The sequence below is a fragment of the Schistocerca americana genome, chromosome 2 (genome assembly GCF_021461395.2).
Source record: "Schistocerca americana isolate TAMUIC-IGC-003095 chromosome 2, iqSchAmer2.1, whole genome shotgun sequence".
Lineage (NCBI taxonomy): Eukaryota > Metazoa > Arthropoda > Insecta > Orthoptera > Acrididae > Schistocerca > Schistocerca americana.
This window is the reverse complement of record NC_060120.1, coordinates 748,097,427-748,118,007: the sequence shown is the minus strand read 5'-3', so window position 1 is coordinate 748,118,007 and position 20,581 is coordinate 748,097,427. Positions and strand designations below refer to the sequence as shown.

The window sequence follows — 20,581 nt, the reverse complement described above, 5'->3', positions numbered from 1 at the left end:
TACAAGATTGTGTATCGTCCGACAGCTCAACATAGTAATGTAGACACACTTTCTTGTCTTCCAACTGGCCCTGATACAGACTTTGACGCTTCTGTTGTATCTTGTTGTCACATCGATGCTCACGATTCTGAATTGCTTCAATCCTTTCCTCTGAAAATTGTACAGGCCACGGAAGCTGATTCAGATTTGAACATTTTGCTAAAACACCTTCACACAGCTTGGCCTCGCTCATTACATAGCATAAAGAACTCTGTAATGCGTCACTATTTTGCACATTGACATAGCCTCACTATATAGCAAGGTGAGATTCTAGTTCAAAATGACAGTGGACAGTCACATGTGTTGATCCCCAAAGTTTTGCAGAAATAAGTGTTGCAGTTACTTCACCAAGGACACTGAAAGGTTTGCTTGTGCAAAACAGTTAGCACGTTGACACTGTATTTGGTAGGGTATGGACACCCAAATAGAACAGATGATATCACAGTGTCACGCTTGGCCCAAGTCGCAATCACCGTGGCAACGTGTGCACATAGACTTTGCGGGATCTGTTTGAAACACTCGTCGGTTAATTTGTGGTAGACTCTTACAGCAAGTTTCCTTTTGCTGTGTCAGTGAGCCCGACAACGTCACATAGCACAAATCAGGCATTGTTCTTTATTTTTTGCCTCGAAGGTCTGTGTGAAGCCATAGTGTTGGACAATGGCCTTCAGTTCACGTCAAATGAATTTAAAACATTTTGTGAACGCAGAGGCATACAGCATCTAACTAGTGCAGTGTTCCATCCACAGTCAACCCAAAGTAGAACATTTTGTGAGAACCTTCATGCAGCAGATGGCCAAACTTCACACCACACACACCAGTGATCAAGCACTGCAACTGTTTCTCACCTCCTATCGTTCGCATCCAGGAGATGGAGCATCGGTGGCACAATTGCTTCACGGCCGCCGCCATCAGACACTGTTCCACCTTCCTCAGCAACCAGTGCCGAAGGAAGGCCGCAAGTATCATTTTGCGTCACATGATATTGTGTTTTACATGGTTTTTAGCGGCAGCAGACGGTGAGCAAGAGGCAAAATCCTTCATTGACTTGGCGCATGCATGTATCTCATTTCAGGCCCAGATGGATTGCAGTGCCACCATCACAATCAAATTTGCCACTGTCATGTGCACGGTGATCCTTCTGTATCTCTTCCACAAGATTCACAGATACTGAGGACAGCACAGCCACAGCAGCTGCTAGAGGGTGGCAGCACGACACTGCAGGATGACGCCATGGAGACGGAGCCTTCATCTCCTCCACCTCCTCTCATCCTACTGATGGAGCTGGACCCGCCCACGCCACAGCACCAAAACCTTCTACATCTTGTTATAAGCCTCAGGAGGTGGACATGTACCCTTCTGGATGTTTCCCAGAGGCTGTTTCCACCAGAGCGAAGGCCAGATGGTGGAGTACGACTGGAAGTCTGACGTCCCCTGCAGCTACAGCTTCCAGTCCATTACGGCATCCACGCTCCTGCCTCCCCTCCTGTTGTCGTGCTCTTTATATGATGATGATCCGTCACTATGGGGGGGTTACGGCATAAAGTCGAGCATCAGCACACCAGTACACCAGCCAGGAACGACAGAACAGAGAAGGCTGTGAGAAGAAGTCAACCAATCGCACGCTGATCGGACCTCCCTCCAGGACGACAATGTGACAGCAACGCCCCTAGGTGAAGAGGAGATAAGCGCCACATCCGACTGGTTGCGGCCACATTCAAGAGCAGCTTCAAGACTAGTGATTTATATAGCAGCAACTTAGGATTGTTTATACTGAAGAATATTGCTTATTTTGCACGTTGCCCTTTTCACGCGACATGTGTAAAGCAAAGTTAAATATGGTAATTGCTCATTTTGTAATAAAACTCATTAATATGATTTGCTTGAATTGTTGGCTAGCGATCCGAGAAAGCGGGTTTCCTAGACACCTCATATTTGAAAGCTATCAAGCTTAGAAAGCTACCAATTGTGTTTACATGTAGGTGGGGTAGGGGTCAGAAATAGGTGGGGCAGGGGTCAGCAAATGGATAGTACACGTGTCAGAGAGAACAAACCACTTGAGATGACGGGCAAGCTGGGCAGTGCATAAAGATAGGTCCAAATGGGAACAGGAGTCCGAAAGGAATGTGGGTGCTTGTCTTAAGGCAGATGGAGTGAAGTTGGTTGAGAAGGTCGGCCAAGAGGATTACCTCTGTGACAGATTCTGGGAGAGCGCCAAAGGGGATGGTGTGCATGGAAGTCTGTCCTGGTGACACTGAATGATGGAAGGATGTAGGTGGTACAAAGAGAAAAGGTGAAGAGAGGAAGGAAAATATGGACTGCAACAGCTTGCAGCCGGGTGTTCAGTGAGATGGTTTAACTATGAACATAATTCTGGATGAGCAGCATGACTTCCACATGAGATGGAATGCTATCCTTGGGGTGGGGAATGGGGTGGGGGGGGGGGGGGGGGGGGGGGGGGGGGGATGGTAAAATTGTATCAGAAAGAAACGCGAGATGTCAAAGTGGTCATGAGGATGCAATTTAGTTTCCTGGAGGCAGAGATCAAGTGGATGCTATGATTCCAAGAGCAGCCGTAATTCCTCCTTGTTGGATCTAAGACTGTGAATGTGTCATTGGGGGTGGGGGGTGGGGAGTCATGATGGGGAAGGGGAGGGGGGAAAAATGAAGGGGTGTCACCTCAGCAGTTGCCAAGTGCCAACTTTTAAAGACTCTCTGCTACAGGGCGCAGAGGCTGGAGGAACCTACTCCATGGGATCTACAGAGGCATCTGTGTTCTCTCGGCTGGTCTGTAGATTCCACATGTGCACCAGCGACATGGAGGTCGGCTGGATGAGGGTATCACATGGCGACATTGATGAAGATGATATCCAAGTTGACGAAGGAGAAGACCATTTGCCTTTGTTGGATTTCTTGGAGTCTTTGCAGTTGTCAGATGAAGATTCAGAATTTTTTTTTGGCTGGAGGGGCATAAAATGCGTTCGCGTGAGTATTCTTTCCATCCCGTCAGACCTGCTGGATGCGTAGCAGATGATTTTGCTGTGTGAGGTGAAAATTTGGTGGCTTGTTGCACAGCTGGAGGAGAAGGAGACGGTGATGCTACCAGGACACTGGGCAATTTTACAAGTGTGGTGGTGAATTTAAGGTCGCAAGTCTGCGTGGCCATGTCCTTTGTGGAGTGAGTTTGTAGCAAGAATGGGACTGTAAGTGCCACGTGGTAAAACGCATGGCTTCCAACTAGCCATCAAATTGCGAATGATAGGGTAACCCATTTTTCCTTGACCTGGATCTCCTGGATGGCCTGCTCATCGAGATACATAGAACATACTTGGAAGGATGCTACACTGTCATTTTGTAATTGATACAGTGGGGAGACGAATGCAGGCATCGTCCTCGTGAGCATCCCTTCCAAAGTAACACTTTTGGCCAGGTTTCAACAGAACATTTGAGAGTGGCTGTAGTGGTGACACTGGTAGCAGTGCATTGGTTCGAAAAGTATGGTCTGCTTTGATCCTTGATGGAAGCACTACTCCATCAAACATGAGAAAAAGAGTGCACGTGAGCAATAAGGATGCATTAAACTCTTTATCACTCAATGGACTGCAGTGATGCCCTGATCAGAAAGATAAGTTTCGATTTCTGCCATGGTCACACCATTGAGCAGCCTAGTGTAAATAACATCATGTGAAGAATTCAGCATTTGATGGGCCTCGACATGAAAGGATAGCCGTGGAGAAGCGAAGTTGCAAGCAGTTGTTGTGCTGGAGAATCACAATTAGTCTTCAAAAGCAAAGTGTCATTGCATAAATGAGAGCAGAATTTCACAGGGCAATTGCATCAATACCTTTCTGAATAATAAGTGGATTAACTGCAGCGAAGCCACACGGGATTAGCTGAGCGGTCTAAGGCGCTGCAGTCATGGACTGTGCGGCTGCTCCCGACGGAGGTTCGAGTCCTCCCTCGGGCATGTGTGTGTGTGTGTGTGTGTGTGTGTGTGTGTGTGTTTGTCCTTAGGACAATTTAGGTTAAGTAGTGTGTAAGCTTAGGGACTGATGACCTTAGCAGTTAAGTCCTATAAGATTTCACACACATTTGAACATTATTGAACTGTAGCGAAGGACTGACCGTCTTCAGTATGTGAAACCACGAGGAACCAAGGTGCAGCTGGGAGGGGGTCTTTGAATCATTAGTCTCATTCCATTTATGTTTAGTAGACGTAGACTGAGAAGAAGGTGATTGGCTCATTGCAAGAAAATCCCCCATGATTGCCAGTATCTCCAATGACATACTCCTTCTAACTGCCCCCCCCCCTTCCCCTTCAGAGGCGGGCTCACCTGTCTTAGGTTATTGTCACACCTCCCAAACTCCTGACAAAGGGACTAATTGGCAATCTGGGAAGGTAACAGCTCAGCAATCACTTCTCCCTGGGCCTGGCATGTACCAGGGATACATGTGAACCCTACCTGTTGACCCGGGCTGGGAATTACATGTTACCCAGCCACCTGTTCTGTATCAGACATGTGAGCAGGCCTTCAGGAGCACACAAAGAGGAAAAAATGGAACCTCAAATGCCGAAATAGAGGAAAGATAGGAGAAGGGGAATGAGGAAAGGGAAATAAAAAGGAACGAAAAAACAGTGGAGGGACTGTTCCGGTGTCAGGCCCCAAGGGAGGGGAAAGGGTAGCAGAAGGGTAGACACGCAGCACGGAAGGGAAAAGTGGTGAAAAGGCTGGGGGCCCATGATGCCAAGCGCGAATTCACCAAAGCATGGTGAGCCCCCTTGTGAGAGGAGACGGGGAGAACAGAGGGGAGAAAGTGGGGGAAGAGGACTGCATACATGCATCAGAAGGCTATAAGGCGTGTGTAGTACTGGAATGGAAGCAGGGAAGGGGATATCCCAAACCTACAAGCTCCTTCTTGGTCCCCAAAATTAACTATATCCTCACATACAATTACTTATCCTTTGAAGGCATCACTTACAAACAAATACTTGGCATAGCAATGGGCACCTGCATGGCACCATACTATGCAAACGTGTTCATATGCCATCTACAGGAATCCTTCATAGCCACCCAGAATCCCAAATCTCTTATCTCATTCAGATTAACTTATGGCATCTTTTATGATCTGGAATGAGGATGAGGGCACCATGCCTACATTCCTCCAGAACCTCAATACCTTCCCTCCCATTCACTTCACCTGGTCCTCCTTAGTCCAACAAACCACCTTCCTAGGTGTCAACCTCCACCTCAAGGATGGTACATCAGCACCTCAGTCCACATCAAACCTAATACCACTAACAACACCTATACTTTGACATTTATCACCCATTCCATCCCAAGTGTCCACAAACAGATCTCTGGTGCCTTGTCTCTGCAGCCACCTACCAACCCCCAACCCTCACACGTCAACTGTCTGATCGCAATGGAGCACTCTTCTTGTGACTCAGAAACACCCAAGACTGGAACAACAGAATCACATTCCTTGCCAGGGTTTCAACTACTTCTAACATGTCCTGAAATGAGAAAAATCCTCCTGACCCCTCAAGCAGTGGTATTCTGCCATCCATCCAACCCACACAATGTCCTTGTCTGTTCCTACCACAACCCTGCTTCCAATGCCTTGCCTCATGGCTCGTATCCCTGCATTAGACAGAGTATGCAAGACATATACCACTGTCTTCCCACGGCCATCCAATCCAGTCCCATCACAGGCATCTCCTATACAGTCAAAAGTGGGCCATCTATGAAAGCAGCCACGGATCTACAAAATTGGCTGTAACCCCTGTGCCAAGACTACCAATAAGCTGTCTGTCTGCATGAATGGACTTCATCAAATTGTGGCTGAGAGACAAGGTGGGGCCACCCAGCTGCTGACCATGCTGCTTCAGTCTGATGACTGCTTCACTGCCTGTGTCACCAAGGTTGCTTTTCAGAACAACACACATGGTAACTCTCGCTACAACATATCCTTCATTCCTGTAACCCAGCTGACCTCAACCTGCTCTACTCCTTGTCATCCACCTGCCTATCCTCTTCCCTACTCCCCCTCCAGTATTACACGCGCCTTATATCCCATCAATGTGAGTACATAGTCCTTATACCTCCCCCCCCCCCCCACCCCCTCCCCAACTCTACAGCAAAACATTCTGATACCCACCCAGCAGCCCTATCCTGTCCTCACTACATTCCTACATGCTCCTGTAGGCCATCCTCTCCCTCTTACCCTGCCCTACCACTATTTACCCCAGGTTGATTGCTACTCACCATACATGCAGTTGCAGTCAGGCCTTAGTGTCCAGAGACGACTGTACCTTGTGTGTGACTGTACCTTGTGTGTGTGTTGGTTTTGTCTGTGTGAATGTGTGTGTGTGTGTGTGTTCTCTCTTATCCAAAAGCTGAACAGTTCTAACATGCTTTTTACTGTGCCTGTCTGTGACACAATGCCTCCTCTATGTTGTGAACAGCAGTCTGTCCTTTCCATATTGTTGTTATTCCTTCCTGGACTTTCCACTATTTAATAAATAAGACTTACCTTAGACTTCCCAAATGTGTGGTACATATGTGCCACATATATAGTGTTTCTTCTGGCTGTTGAATCAAGAATAGCAGGTGCATACATTATTTCAAAGAAAGTTCCTCTTTCCACTGCTAGGTTATACATTTTCCGGTTAATTCGTATAGAAGTTCGGCTTTCACAATCTAGAGATATAATATCAATATCCAGATTACTGCAGGCACTCTGAAATGTTTTAGATATTTTCAGTTAAGTCAACTAATAAGATTAATTTTGATATTTAATTCATTCACACACTACTTTCTATGGCAATGAATGATATAAGCACAATTCAAAAAATTGCCTCCAAAATTATTTATGGATGAATGAGTTATGGTGGGTCAATGTTAGAGACATTATTTCTTTGGCACCATTCCATACTATATTGATATAAATACTTAACTCATTCAAGCATTTATAATAGTACAGAATGCTGTACATAGTGTGATTGCACAAAAGAGCTTACAGTCCATTCTACCAATGCTTCATGATGGTTAAATATTGAATATGGTTTTCCCTTTTAAAAACAGGTAACTGTCCAATACCATGTTATCATACGGATAGCATGAAGCAATTTCCCAGTGTTAGCATGTTGTTTATGTTATAAAAATAAAGTAACATAACCACAGATCAAGTAATAAAGGGTACAAAATGTATAAGGAGAATATCTTATACATCAAATGTTAAGCTCGGCAAAACATATAGATTGTTTTAAAGCAAAGGGTGCATAATGTGTGAATGTGACAGAAAAACTTCCTCATGCATCTACTAATTTCTCTTAATGGTAGGTATCACAGCCATGAACATTAGGACACAGACTTTTCAGCCAAAGCTAGATAGATAGATATTCAGTGATCACTGGCCCTGCAGAACATGTGCTGCTTCCACAAACTGCCTCCATTCCTTCCTGTTTTGTGCCCGGCTCCACCAGGTGTCTTCAATTCCCAGGGCTGCTAGGTCCTTCGCCAGGTGGTCCATCCAGTGCTGCCTTGGTCGTCCAATGGGGCGTTTGGTTTTTGGTTTCTACACTACTGCCATCTTCGCCTGTCTTCCATCTGGCATACAGGCTAGGTGGCCCACCATTGTATTCTTTTGCTCTTTATCTTCTGTAGGATAGCTGGTTGTCGCATCAGAAGGTAGATTTCCTCATTTTTCCTCCTCCTCCATTCTCCATTACCTAAAACTGGTCCCCATATCTTCCTCATTACTCTTCTTTCAAATATTAATAGTTTATCCCTTTCTCGCTTAGTCATGCTCCATGTTTCTGAACCGTACATTACTGCTTGGCATATCACTGTGTCATAGATTTTCATCTTCTTGTTCACTGAGATCGATTTAGAGCCAAGCGTCTCTCTAAGGGTATGCATGCATTTTGTTCCCACTGCTATTCTTTCCTTGATGTCAATTTTTATGTTGGTGCCCGTGGTAAACCATGATCCCAAGTATTTGAACTGGTCTACTCTCTTGAACCTCTTGCCATCTATCTCAAGAAATTCTATCTGCTCTTGTCTTCTTCCTAATTGCATGAACTCTGTTTTGTCTCGATTCACTTTGAGCCCTACCTTCCGTGCATAATTGTCCATTTGCTGATACATTTCTTTCAACACGTGCTTTGATTCACTTAATAGTACTATGTCATCTGCATATGCGAGACAATTGAAGTTACCGTCCATCTCTACTCCAGCCCACTCCTGTTGCCTGCACTCTTTTACTACTTTCTCTAAGATGACACTGAACAGAACACATGAGAGCATCCCCTTGTCTGACACCTGTCTCAATCTCAAATGTTTCTGATGTGGCTCCTCGGAAACATACTGCTGCCTTTGACTCTTCCATACAAGCTTGCGCCATTCTCACTAGCTTCTCAGGGATTCTTAAGTCCCGCATTGCATTGTATAGGATATTCCTGTGGATGCTCTCATATGCACATTGAAAATCGACGAACAGGCTGTAGATATCTTTATCATATTCCCAATGTTTTTCAAACAATTGTCTTAGTGTGAAAATGTGATCTATTGTCGATCAGTTTGGTCGAAAGCCAGCTTGGTACTCCTGTGTGTTGTTCTCTAAGTTACCGCATTCCATTTTGCTTCCCTTCTTGTACAAAGCTAGTTGTGTAAATAAGAAGAGGTCTTAATACACAAGGCTCTACCCAAAATATCCAAGAATTTCACTGTACTGATCGAACTAGTGGCAGTACAACATTCTTCTGCCAGAGCTCTCGAAGTACATGGCTTTGCTACTGTGTAATAAATTTATGTCATCTTCGGTGCACACCGTTGTGACTTATAGTGGTGCATGTCAGGACACGTTTCAGTGCTTCTGCAAATTGTGAAATGGATAATGTAAAGCAGCAATGGATTTGCATAAAATTCTGTTTCAAGTTGATGAAAACTGCATCCAAAACCCACCGCATGCTGACAGAGGCATTTGGTAAGAATGCACTGAGTCAAGCAAGATCATGTGAGTAGTTCAAGTGCTTCCAGGAAGGCCAAGAATCTGTGGAAGATGACAAACATTCTGGTCAACTGTCACCATGCACAACATCAGAAACAAACATGAAAGTGCATGATGTGAATCACGAAGACCGAAGTCAGTCAATTCACAATTTCTGTAACACACTTAACCTGTTCTATGGTACATGTCAATTAATTCTAGCCATTGAACTGAACACGAGACAAATTGTACTAAAGTTTGTCCCTTGCCTTCTCAGGATCAACAAACGAAACCCCAGGATTCATACACGCACTGGGCTACACTAAAGAGTTTGAGAGTGTCCAAAACTCTTATCCAGAACCATAATAGATAATGTATCTTGGGTCTACAGTTATGACTCTGAAACAAAGCAGCAATCGTCACATTGGAAAATGCCATTTTCTCCAAGGCAAAAAAAAGCTCAACAAGTTCACAGCAACATGAAATCAATGCTGATTTCCCTACCCCCCCCCCCCCCCTCAATGTTTTGGGAATAGTGCATAAGGAGTTTGTTTCACGTAGTCAGACTTTCAATGGGCAGTTTTACTGCGAGGTTTTGAGGTGACTGAAGGAAAATGTTTGTTGCAAATGTCCAGAGTTATCCAAACAGACAGACTGGTTGACACACCATGACAACACATCTGCGCAAACCTTGCTTGCTGTGAAGGAATTCCTGGTCAAAAACAATATGGCAATGGTCTTCCACCCTCCCTACCTGCCAGACCTAGCCCTGAGCGATATCTATCTGTTGCCCAAGATGAAAATTGCATTGAAAAAGGTGATTTTTTGACTTGATTGAAGACATCCAAGTGGAATTGCAACAGGTCCTGAACACCCTTCACCCTGCAGACTTCCAAGAGTACTTCCAAAAATGGGACCAATGCTGGAATCATTGGATACATGTTCGAGGTTAGTACTCTGAAGTTGATGGGGGACATAAGTACAGTTTTCTAATTTTTACAATGAAATTCTAAGATATTTTGGGTAGCACCTCATATATACAGTACGAGTGGGAAAATGTTGCCTTCATTCATCTACTAAATGCATCATCAGCCCATCTATCCCACTGCTACTATCACAAATCAATATACTCAATATCAATATACTCATATATTATATTTAGTGCAGCTGTTGCTCAGCAAAGTGTGTGTGCACAACTAAAAACCTATTGCACACTTTTATAACCAGCCATAGTGGTTGCCTTCAAGTGGGCGAGCTTGCTACACACAACAAAGTGAGAAATTTCAATAACTGTTGATTTCCAACAAGCGCCATTTGGTTCCACGTCTTCTCAACACAGACTCCTCTATGATTGACCACTAGAAATCATCTTCATTCATCCTCTTCTTCTGCATCCTTTCTGGCCAAAATCTATACTAGGATCCTGTATTTGCCCCTCACTGTCTGGACTTTATCCTACTTCATTTCATTACATTACACCCCTCCCTCCCTCCCTTTTCCTTTCCCTTGTTTATTTCTTCTATTGTTACTCTTCTTGTACTTAACCCAGTTCCTTTCTGGGCCTATTATGGCTTCTCTACCTCTTTCCACACAGATTTCTTAATAGTCTTCCAATATTTAGTTTGTTGTCCTTCCCTCTCCCCCTCCCCTGCTACCCACAATCCCAAACCCTACAGTCTTGTGGATGACCTAACACTTTCCGCTTGCGAATGTAAGAGCTTCCCCACCTTAGATGAGATGATTATTCAGCCACCAAAGTCACAGCACTGCCCCCCCCCCCCTTTAACATAAAGTAAAGAATTTTCTTGGTTCATCTCTCATCCGTTCACCTGGTTACATATGCCAGTCACCTCCTTTTCATTGCCATTCCATTCACCTGGTTACATGTCCCATGTCTCCATTTCATTTTCATTACCATCATAACATCTTCCACCGTAGCCTGTTCCCTAAACCATTCGTTTGTTTTCCTGCCTTTCTTGATAGTTCCCAATATGCATATTTCCATTGATCATTGGGCACCCCTTGATTTTTGAATGGTTTTCACATTAAAAGTCTATGTCTCACGCTGATAACTCAAATATACACTGACAATAGACTTTTTCAGACACTTAGGAATTGCCAATTCTGACAATTCTACTTAATTTTAAAAAAGTGCTCTGCATTATTACTATTCTTTGTTTATTTCTTTTTCTGGTGATCCCACCATTCTCTTTAACTACCTTAAATACAAAAACTCATCAACTTGTTCTATGACTTCACTGTCAATGTCTACTTTTTTCTGTATGTTTTTAATGTTTTGTATATTATCTATCACAGTTAAAGATGCTTACCAAAATTACAAATTGATTTGGTAATGGGCCACACTTAGGTTGTTGTCAGGCTGTGATTTGTAAATGAATTACCAGTAATGATCCTGAATTGTATTTACATGAATTTTATTTCAGTTCCCAGAGAGTGCCTATGGGCTGGTCTACTTAGTTTGTTGACAAAGGAGGTGGACAATATCTGCACCACATTCTCTGGCTGTGTGGGTAGGTCAATGTTCATCTAGTACTGCACAGTATTTGTACTGTGAAATATACCCCTGTCTTCTTGTTGAAGGATAGTGTATGCATCATATGTTTCACTTAGTCACAGAGAGTGTCCACTTGTATTTTTATCTGAGAAAAGTATGTCATACTTTTATGTGAAGATTTTTGTAATATAAATCAGTTGCACAGCACATTCTGGATGCTACCATATTTCTACATCTGCGTCTACATCTATACTCCACAAACCACCATGAAGTGAATGGCAGATGGTATGTCCCATTGTACCAGTTATTAGGGTTTCTTGCCATTCCAATAATGTATGGAGTGTGGAAAAATGATTGTTTGAATGTCTCTGTGCATGCTGTAATTATTCTAATATTGTCCTCACGATCCTATGTGTGCGATAAGGAGGGGGGTTGTAGTATATTCCTACAGTCATCATTTAAAGCTGGTTTTTGAAATTTTGTTCATAGACTTTCTCAGGATAGTTTGCGTCTATCTTCAGAGAGTGCCAGTTCAGTTCCTTCAGTATCTCTGTGATGCTCTCCCAAGGAGAAAAGAAACCTTTGACCAGTTTTGATGCCCTTCTCCGAATACATTCAATATCCCCTGTTAATTCTATTTGGTAGAGATTGTACACACTTGACCAATATTCTAGAATGGGTCACAAGAGTGATTTTTAGGCAATCTCCTTTGTAGACTGATTGCTCTTCCCCAGTATTCTACCAACAAATGGAAGTCTACCATCTGCTTTACCCACGACTAAGCCTATGTGATCATTCCATTTCATATCCCCACAAAGTGTTACACCCAGGCATTTTTATGAGTTGGCCAATTCCAACAGTAACTCATTGATATTATAGTCCTAGTATACCACTTTTTTTCATTTTGTGAAACTTGGTGCACAATTTTACATTTATGAACTTTTGTAGCAAGTTGCCAATTTCTGCACCACTTTGAAATCTTATCAAGATCTGACTAAATATTTATGCAGCTTCTTTCAGACAGTAAATCATTATGGATAACTTCATTATCAGCAAAGCATCATTAATATACAACATGAACAACAAGGGTCCTAACACACTTCCCTGGGGCACACCTGAAGTTACTACCACATATGAAAATAACTCTTCATCCTAGATAACATACTGTGTTCTTCCTACCAAAAAGTTCTGAATCAGACGCAAATTTCACTTGATATCCCATATGATCGTACTTTTGACAATATGCATAGGTGTAGTACTGAGTCACATGCTTATCCAGGATCAAGAAATACTTTATCTACCTTACTGCTGAGATCCAGCACTTCCAGTATGTCATGTGAGAAAAGTGAGAGTTGGGTTTCACAAGATTGATGTTTTCGGAATCAATGCTGGTTGGCATTGAGGAGGTCATTCTGCTCAATATACCTCATTATGTTGTCAGCTTGGAATATGTTCTAATAATCTACAACAAATCAATGTCAAGGACATGGATGGTAGTTTTGAGAATCATTTTACTACCCTTCTTGTAGACGGGTGTGACCTGTGCTTTTTTCCATGAACTGGGTATTGTTTTCTGTTCAAGGGATCTAGGATGGATTACAGTTAAAAAAAAAAGGGGCTAACACACTTTCAAATTCAGTACAGAATCCCATAAAGATTCTATAAGGTCCTGGAGCTTTGTTCAGTTTTAACAATTTCAGCTGTTTCTTAACACTACTGACACTAATGCTTCACTTATCTTTTCAGTGGCACGAATTTAAACTGCGGCAATTCTCCTAGGACTTCCTCTGTAAAGGAACATTTGAAAATGGAGTTAACCATTTCAGTTTTTGCTTTGCTACCCTCAATTTCAGTTCCTATTTCATTCACTAGGAACTGGATGCTAACTTTGGTGCCACTAACAGCCTTTAGATACAACCACAATTTCTTTGGGTTTTGTGGAAGATCATTTGACAAGAATCTGCTATGGACTGAACGCTTCAAGCATTGCTCTCTTGACAGGCATACACAGAGTGCATATTGTGTCCTTTCGCGTCCATTACTGTCATTTCCCCAAGGTGTACCACAATTTGTCATATGTTTCAACTGACAAGCAGTATTATAGTGAAAAGTGATTAACCTGTGGAAAATAGGCAACTGAAATGGAACTGCCACTGGTTATTAACTACAATGCCATCTATACTACCGAAGTAAGTAAAATAATTTATATTTTGACATATCTTGCCACACAGCTATCACTCAAGATGATACATCAAAAATATTTTTATTTAACTTCTTGTCAGCTGACACACACTCATTCGCTAAAGTCATTTCACTCCTACCGCTGGACCGTGGCAGACCTTATATAATGCGTACCTAGACTCCTCCCTATTCTCCTCTGTAAACACCTGTCTTGTAACTGCTGCAAAGCAGGCAAGCTTTAGCAATGCACAATGCACTGGATTTCCTGGGACACTGAGGGTCAAACAGTTGGCTGTGCTTTTCAGTCCTGCCCAGAACATCCCTACCAATTTACCCACCAAAATTCCCCATGCATCACTCGTTATATACAATCTTCCTTACAATAAACCACAAGCATAAAGCTGTCAGCACCAGCATTCAGCTATACTGCATCACAGATGTCTGTTTCACGTTGCCTTTCCTTCCTCTCCAGTCTGAAATACTGACGATTGAGCCTTACACTGTAGTTTTTCAGATTACAAATGCCAGTTTTGATTTCTCATGAGAACCAGGATTTACTCCTCTTAGTAACAGACATTTGTTCTTAGTGCATGTACCATTACTCATTACCCTACTCTGTTTTGGTCATGAGCTTGTCCCTGAAGCCTCATGTTACTCTGGTAGCGATTTGCTGTTTAACAGCTCCCATTGTGGTATCATCACACCCACTCTTAAACTAAATTACCCTTGGTGGTACACTCTCGATGCCACTCAGTTTTACTGATGACCATCTGTTACAAACATTTGACAACCACATCACTTATGATTCTGATTCTTATTGGATGTTAAGCTGACCAAACAGCTAAGGTCATTAGTCTCCTGTTCACCCCCAAGAACAGAAGCAGTGTTTGGTTTGGTTTGGTTTGGTTTGGTTTGTGGGGTGCTCAACTCCACTGTCATCAGCACCCGTGCAAAGTCCCAATTTTTACACAGTCCAATTTTTACACAATCCAATGTAGCCACTGTCACGAATGATGATGATGATGATGATGAAATGATGAGGATAACACAATCACCCAGTCCCCAGGCAGAGAAAATCACCAACCTGGCTGGGAATTGAACCCAGGACCTGATAATCCAGAGGCAACAATGCTAGCCACTAGACCATGAGCTGAGGACCAGAAGCAGTGTACCCAATCTCTTTGCGTACAGAGTACATTCTGTGTGCAAGTGTGAGAAAATATTCTAAATGTTCGCGCAGCATGTTTCCAAGGTGGAACATGGGAATCACCCTGGTATTCAACTAGTGGGATGTGGAAAACTGCCTAAAACACCACATCCATGGTCACTGGCACACCAATACTTCATTGTTAATCCACCACGCAGATTCAATCCAGGACTGGCATACCTTCACATCACGGAAGCAGGTCATGTTGACACATATTTCTACCTGGGCTATAGCAATGAACAATGCACTGGATTGCCTGGTACACTAAGTGATACTTGGTATAAGAGACCAGACGCATTTTGTATAGTAGATGGCCTTGTACATTGCATAATTTGTTTTCACCTTAAAGGGGCTAGGTGACAACTACTATAACAGGGACTAACAGTAGATAAAACACTTTCACATTTACTGCCCCTATTGCGCATACTGCTCCAAAATCTACACCCCTGGAAATGGAAAAAAGAACACATTGACACCGGTGTGTCAGACCCACCATACTTGCTCCGGACACTGCGAGAGGGCTGTACAAGCAATGATCACACGCACGGCACAGCGGACACACCAGGAACCGCGGTGTTGGCCGTCGAATGGCGCTAGCTGCGCAGCATTTGTGCACCGCCGCCGTCAGTGTCAGCCAGTTTGCCGTGGCATACGGAGCTCCATCGCAGTCTTTAACACTGGTAGCATGCCGTGACAGCGTGGACGTGAACCGTACGTGCAGTTGACGGACTTTGAGCGAGGGCGTATAGTGGGCATGCGGGAGGCCGGGTGGACGTACCGCCGAATTGCTCAACACGTGGGGCGTGAGGTCTCCACAGTACATCGATGTTGTCGCCAGTGGTCGGCGGAAGGTGCACGTGCCCGTCGACCTGGGACCGGACCGCAGCGACGCACGGATGCACGCCAAGACCGTAGGATCCTACGCAGTGCCGTAGGGGACCGCACCGCCACTTCCCAGCAAATTATGGACACTGTTGCTCCTGGGGTATCGGCGAGGACCATTCGCAACTGGGGTATCGGCGAGGACCATTCGCAACCGTCTCCATGAAGCTGGACTACGGTCCCGCACACCGTTAGGCCGTCTTCCACTCACGCCCCAACATTGTGCAGCCCGCCTCCAGTGGTGTCGCGACAGACGTGAATGGAGGGACGAATGGAGACGTGTCATCTTCAGCGATGAGAGTCGCTTCTGCCTTGGTGCCAATGATGGTCGTATGCGTGTTTGGTGCCGTGCAGGTGAGCGCCACAATCAGGACTGCATACGACCGAGGCACACAGGGCCAACACCCGGCATCATGGTGTGGGGAGCCATCTCCTACACTGGCCGTACACCACTGGTGATCGTCGAGGGGACACTGAATAGTGCACGGTACATCCAAACCGTCATCGAACCCATCGTTCTACCATTCCTAGACCGGCAAGGGAACTTGCTGTTCCAACAGGAGAATGCACGTCTGCATGTACCCCGTGCCACCCAACGTGCTCTAGAAGGTGTAAGTCAACTACCCTGGCCAGCAAGATCTCCGGATCTGTCCCCCATTGAGCATGTTTGGGACTGGATGAAGCGTCGTCTCACGCGGTCTGCACGTCCAGCACGAACGCTGGTCCAACTGAGGCGCCAGGTGGAAATGGCATGGCAAGCCGTTCCACAGGACTACATCCAGCATCTCTACGATCATCTCCATGATCTCCATGGGAGAATAGCAGCCTGCATTGCTGCGAAAGGTGGATATACACTGTACTAGTGCCGACATTGTGCATGCTCTGTTGCCTGTGTCTATGTGCCTGTGGTTCTGTCAGTGTGATCATGTGATGTATCTGACCCCAGGAATGTGTCAATAAAGTTTCCCCTTCCTGGGACAATGAATTCATGGTGTTCTTATTTCAATTTCCAGGAGTGTAAAATTAGAGTTTTAGCATCAATTGCAATTGTTCTTTTTCTTAAGCCTCCTTTGGTAAATAGAATAGGAATTTTAAAGATGCCTTGGACAAAAGGAGAAGTATTAACAAAACTGTATTAGTTATAAGATTCACCCCTCCATACTCCTTTCTTGTGGAACCATTGACAGAATTCGATCATTTGGCAACTCATTGAAAGGTCCCTCTATAAATTTGAGGGTACCGATGACCTAAACCACCAATCATCATTTAAATTGGACCTCTTTACTCTTTAAACACCACTTGATTTACCTCTAATGCCCTCCAGATGGAGTGTTGCATTTCCTATAGAATATGGTTCATAGGGCACAAGCAGCCTGACAGGCATCATCAACCCTCAGCAGCCACAAATCTGCTCAACTTTGTAAGAATGATTCTTTAATGACAATTCCCCTGTAACTAATTGTGCCCCAAGAAGCACTTAACGACTATAAATATTGTAAATCTTTGTCCCTAAATACAAAATTAATTATTATACAATAACAACTGTTACGCTCCTGCAGCTTGTACGGCTTCTATCAATGAACAGTCTGTCCGAAAGAGCCTTCCACAATTCACTACTTTTGTAAACTCGTTGCTCCAATTCTACAGAAGGGGGGCGAGGAATGCACAATGGGCGACCCAATTGGAGGGGTCGGGAACAAAATATCCAAATTTTTTATTTCCTGGATTGTTCCAGTAATTATGTTTGATACCGTTGAGAAACAGCTCACAGCATTTTATTGTCCCACCCACTAGGCTTAGTAGGGTTCTCATGGTGAGGATTGCTGGTGGAGAGATGCCTTGGCAAAGCCTTGGTCACAATCCTTAACCAGTACGAGAGTAGGAAACAATCACATGTTCACAGATCTGGGCAGCTGAGGGCCAATGCAGAGAATTTCCAGTCTCTTGGCTGCTGTCTTCTGACATGTCCCTCCCCTGCTCTCCTAGGTTCCCTCCAGAACTCTGGCCATCACAGCCCCTCTAAACTCATGACAACTTCTTTAGGTGCACCATATGCATCCCTTATGAATAAAATAAATGCCAAGGGATTTTTACCAGATTAAATTTGGTCCTCATTTATCCAATTATGTAACTATCCTGGATGCCCACCTATCCGTCACTCTTGTCCCACTCTGCACATTGATGCACGCACGCGCACGCACACAGTATGTGCTGAGAACACCCGTGGGGAAACAACAGTAACGATTTTATTCCCAGTTGCAGGCCACAGGATTGGCACATGTGACTCACAGGGATTGGTGCTGATGTAAGATTTGAGAAAAGGGTAGTTGGCTATCATCTGTTCATCCAGATAGGATACAAGACACATGGCAGATATAGGATTCAGGAGAAGGATAGTATCAATTGCAGGCGATGTTTAAAAGTTAAAAACCAGTTAAAGCAAGTTACCTGAAATGCTGATTGTGTTTTTGGCACAGCTGCTAGGATCTTATACTTCTTCAGGTTTTTCGACTGATTCTGAAACAAAACCATTAGAAATTTTAACATATCAAAATCATGAGTATTACACAGTTCTTCCTTTTGTTTATCATAATTTTTAAAAGCTACTTTTAAAAAATGGTAGCTCAGAGAGACACAATTTTATTTTGATAAACAACAATAAGCAAATGTACACAAAAGAACCACTTACTAATATGGTTTGCTGTAACACTCATAAAGGAATCAAACAGTAAGTTTTCAGACCTAGCAAGTCCTCTGTCAGGGAAAATACTAAACAGAAAAGTATGTCATGAATGACAAGGAGTACCAACTATCAGTACGGAAAACTGTGGATATGGGATTCCCTGAAAGCAGTTTCTTTGGGACACATTTTTTCATGTAACACATACTTGATTTTCACAGCAATGTTCAATCAAGAAAATCTCTACTTTTTGTACATAACAAAAATTTAATCATCACTATGTCAAATTTAGAACTGAAATAAATAACAGCATGCATAACCAAAATTACAAGCCTTTCACCACTGTTGCCTTTATTTATATTAAATTTTTAAAGCTGAATGTAAAAGTCATCAGTGGACAATCTGATATCCAAAACTGGTTTAATATACAGAAACTGATACTTAACTTGAAAAAATAAAGTGTAGAAATTTTGAGTTTTCAACAACAATCATAACCGCGCGACTGATACGGTCGCAGGTTCGAATCCTGCTTCGGGCATGGATGTGTGTGATGTCCTTAGGTTAGTTAGGTTTAAGTAGTTCTAAGTTCTAGGGGACTGATGACCACAGATGTCAAGTCCCATAGTGCTCAGAGCCATTTGAACCATTTGAAAAACAATCATAAAAATATGCACTACTTTAATATAATTTTAATCTGACAAAAGATTGTAATAGTACACAACATACAATTTCTTGGGATCAATACAGACAACAGGCCACACCAGAATGGACACACTTTGAACATCGAAAGCCATGAGTAACGTTTTCTTTACCCAAAGGATATTAATCAAAACTGCAGTGAAGAGAATGCAAAATTTATCTACTATGCTTACATGCAACCTTTTGTAAAGGTAAGTTACACTTCAATGTTTTCCCTACTGTGAGACAGTTTGTTTAGATTACAATCACCATCATTTTTATTTATGTACTGCTGTATCTTCATTAAGTGTTCACACAAACCATGTAATTCTTCTTTTATGTAGACTCTTTCCCTAATGCAACTTTTTTGGTGCTGGAAACTGTAAACTTCATTCAAATTCTTAACTTTCTAGCAATTAAGAGACAGCATTTCTTCAAAAATAAGATTGTATTGATCCTTCACTTACAAAACAAAAACAATTCATAAAGATTCGTATTCATACAAGCACTATAAAAAAATTACATCCATTCTGTTTAACATTAATGATAGTTCTCTTAGCCCTTTCTGAAAGACAACATTATTCTTAATGTCATGGCGTGCACAGTTCCATGGCATGCCTCACATCTCCAGGCCAGGACATGGCAGCATGGAATAAATTGCTAAACCAGCAAGTCCCGTGAATTGTAGTAAAGCTGCTATCATTGTCCTTGTGCAAACCTGTGGCATCCATCAATATTTGCGCACTTGCCAAACAGTATGCCTTTTTAGACTGACAAACTATAAAAACATATCTAAAAACACAGATGATGTGACTTACCGAACGAAAGTGCTGACAGGTCGATAGACACACAAATAAACACAAACATACACACGAAATTCAAGCTTTCGCAACAAACTGTTGCCTCATCAGGAAAGAGGGAAGGAGAGGGAAAGACGAAAGGATGTGGGTTTTAAGGGAGAGGGTAAGGAGTCATTCCAATCCCGGGAGCGGAAAGACTTACCTTAGGGGGAAAAAAGGACAGGTATACACTCGCGCGCGCGCGCGCGCGGGCGCGCGCGCGCGCGCCCACACACACACACACACACACACACACACACACACACACACACACACACACACACACACACACACACACACACACACACACACACACACATCCATCCGCACATACACAGACACAAGCAGACAACTGGTGCTATGTCTGCTTGTGTCTGTGTATGTGCAGATGGATATGTGTGTGTGTGTGCGAGTGTATACCTGTCCTGCCTGCAGGTGAGTGATGGACGTACATGTGTTTGACATAGAACAGGCAAGCTGCTTATTCCAGAGGTCACGTGCAGATGATGCAGAGGTCCTATCTCAGACTTCATTATATGGGGGTGGTGGGTGGGGGTAGGGGCTGGGGG

At 43.5% G+C, this 20,581-nt stretch overlaps 1 protein-coding gene across 2 annotated transcripts in view; it reads right to left on the bottom strand.

The window, feature by feature from the left end:
• Positions 1-20,581, bottom strand: part of LOC124596294 (ribonuclease P protein subunit p30) — an 85,417-nt gene that overhangs the window by 33,626 nt on the left and 31,210 nt on the right. Inside the window, exons 4-5 of one of the 2 annotated variants that reach the window (XM_047135388.1) lie at positions 18,264-18,332; positions 6,574-6,780 (exon numbers count right to left, since the gene is read on the bottom strand). In XM_047135388.1, coding sequence (XP_046991344.1) covers positions 6,574-6,780; positions 18,264-18,332 — 276 coding nt within the window. The remainder of the gene's footprint in view (positions 1-6,573; positions 6,781-18,263; positions 18,333-20,581) is intronic. The other variant, XM_047135389.1, reaches the window with a different exon arrangement.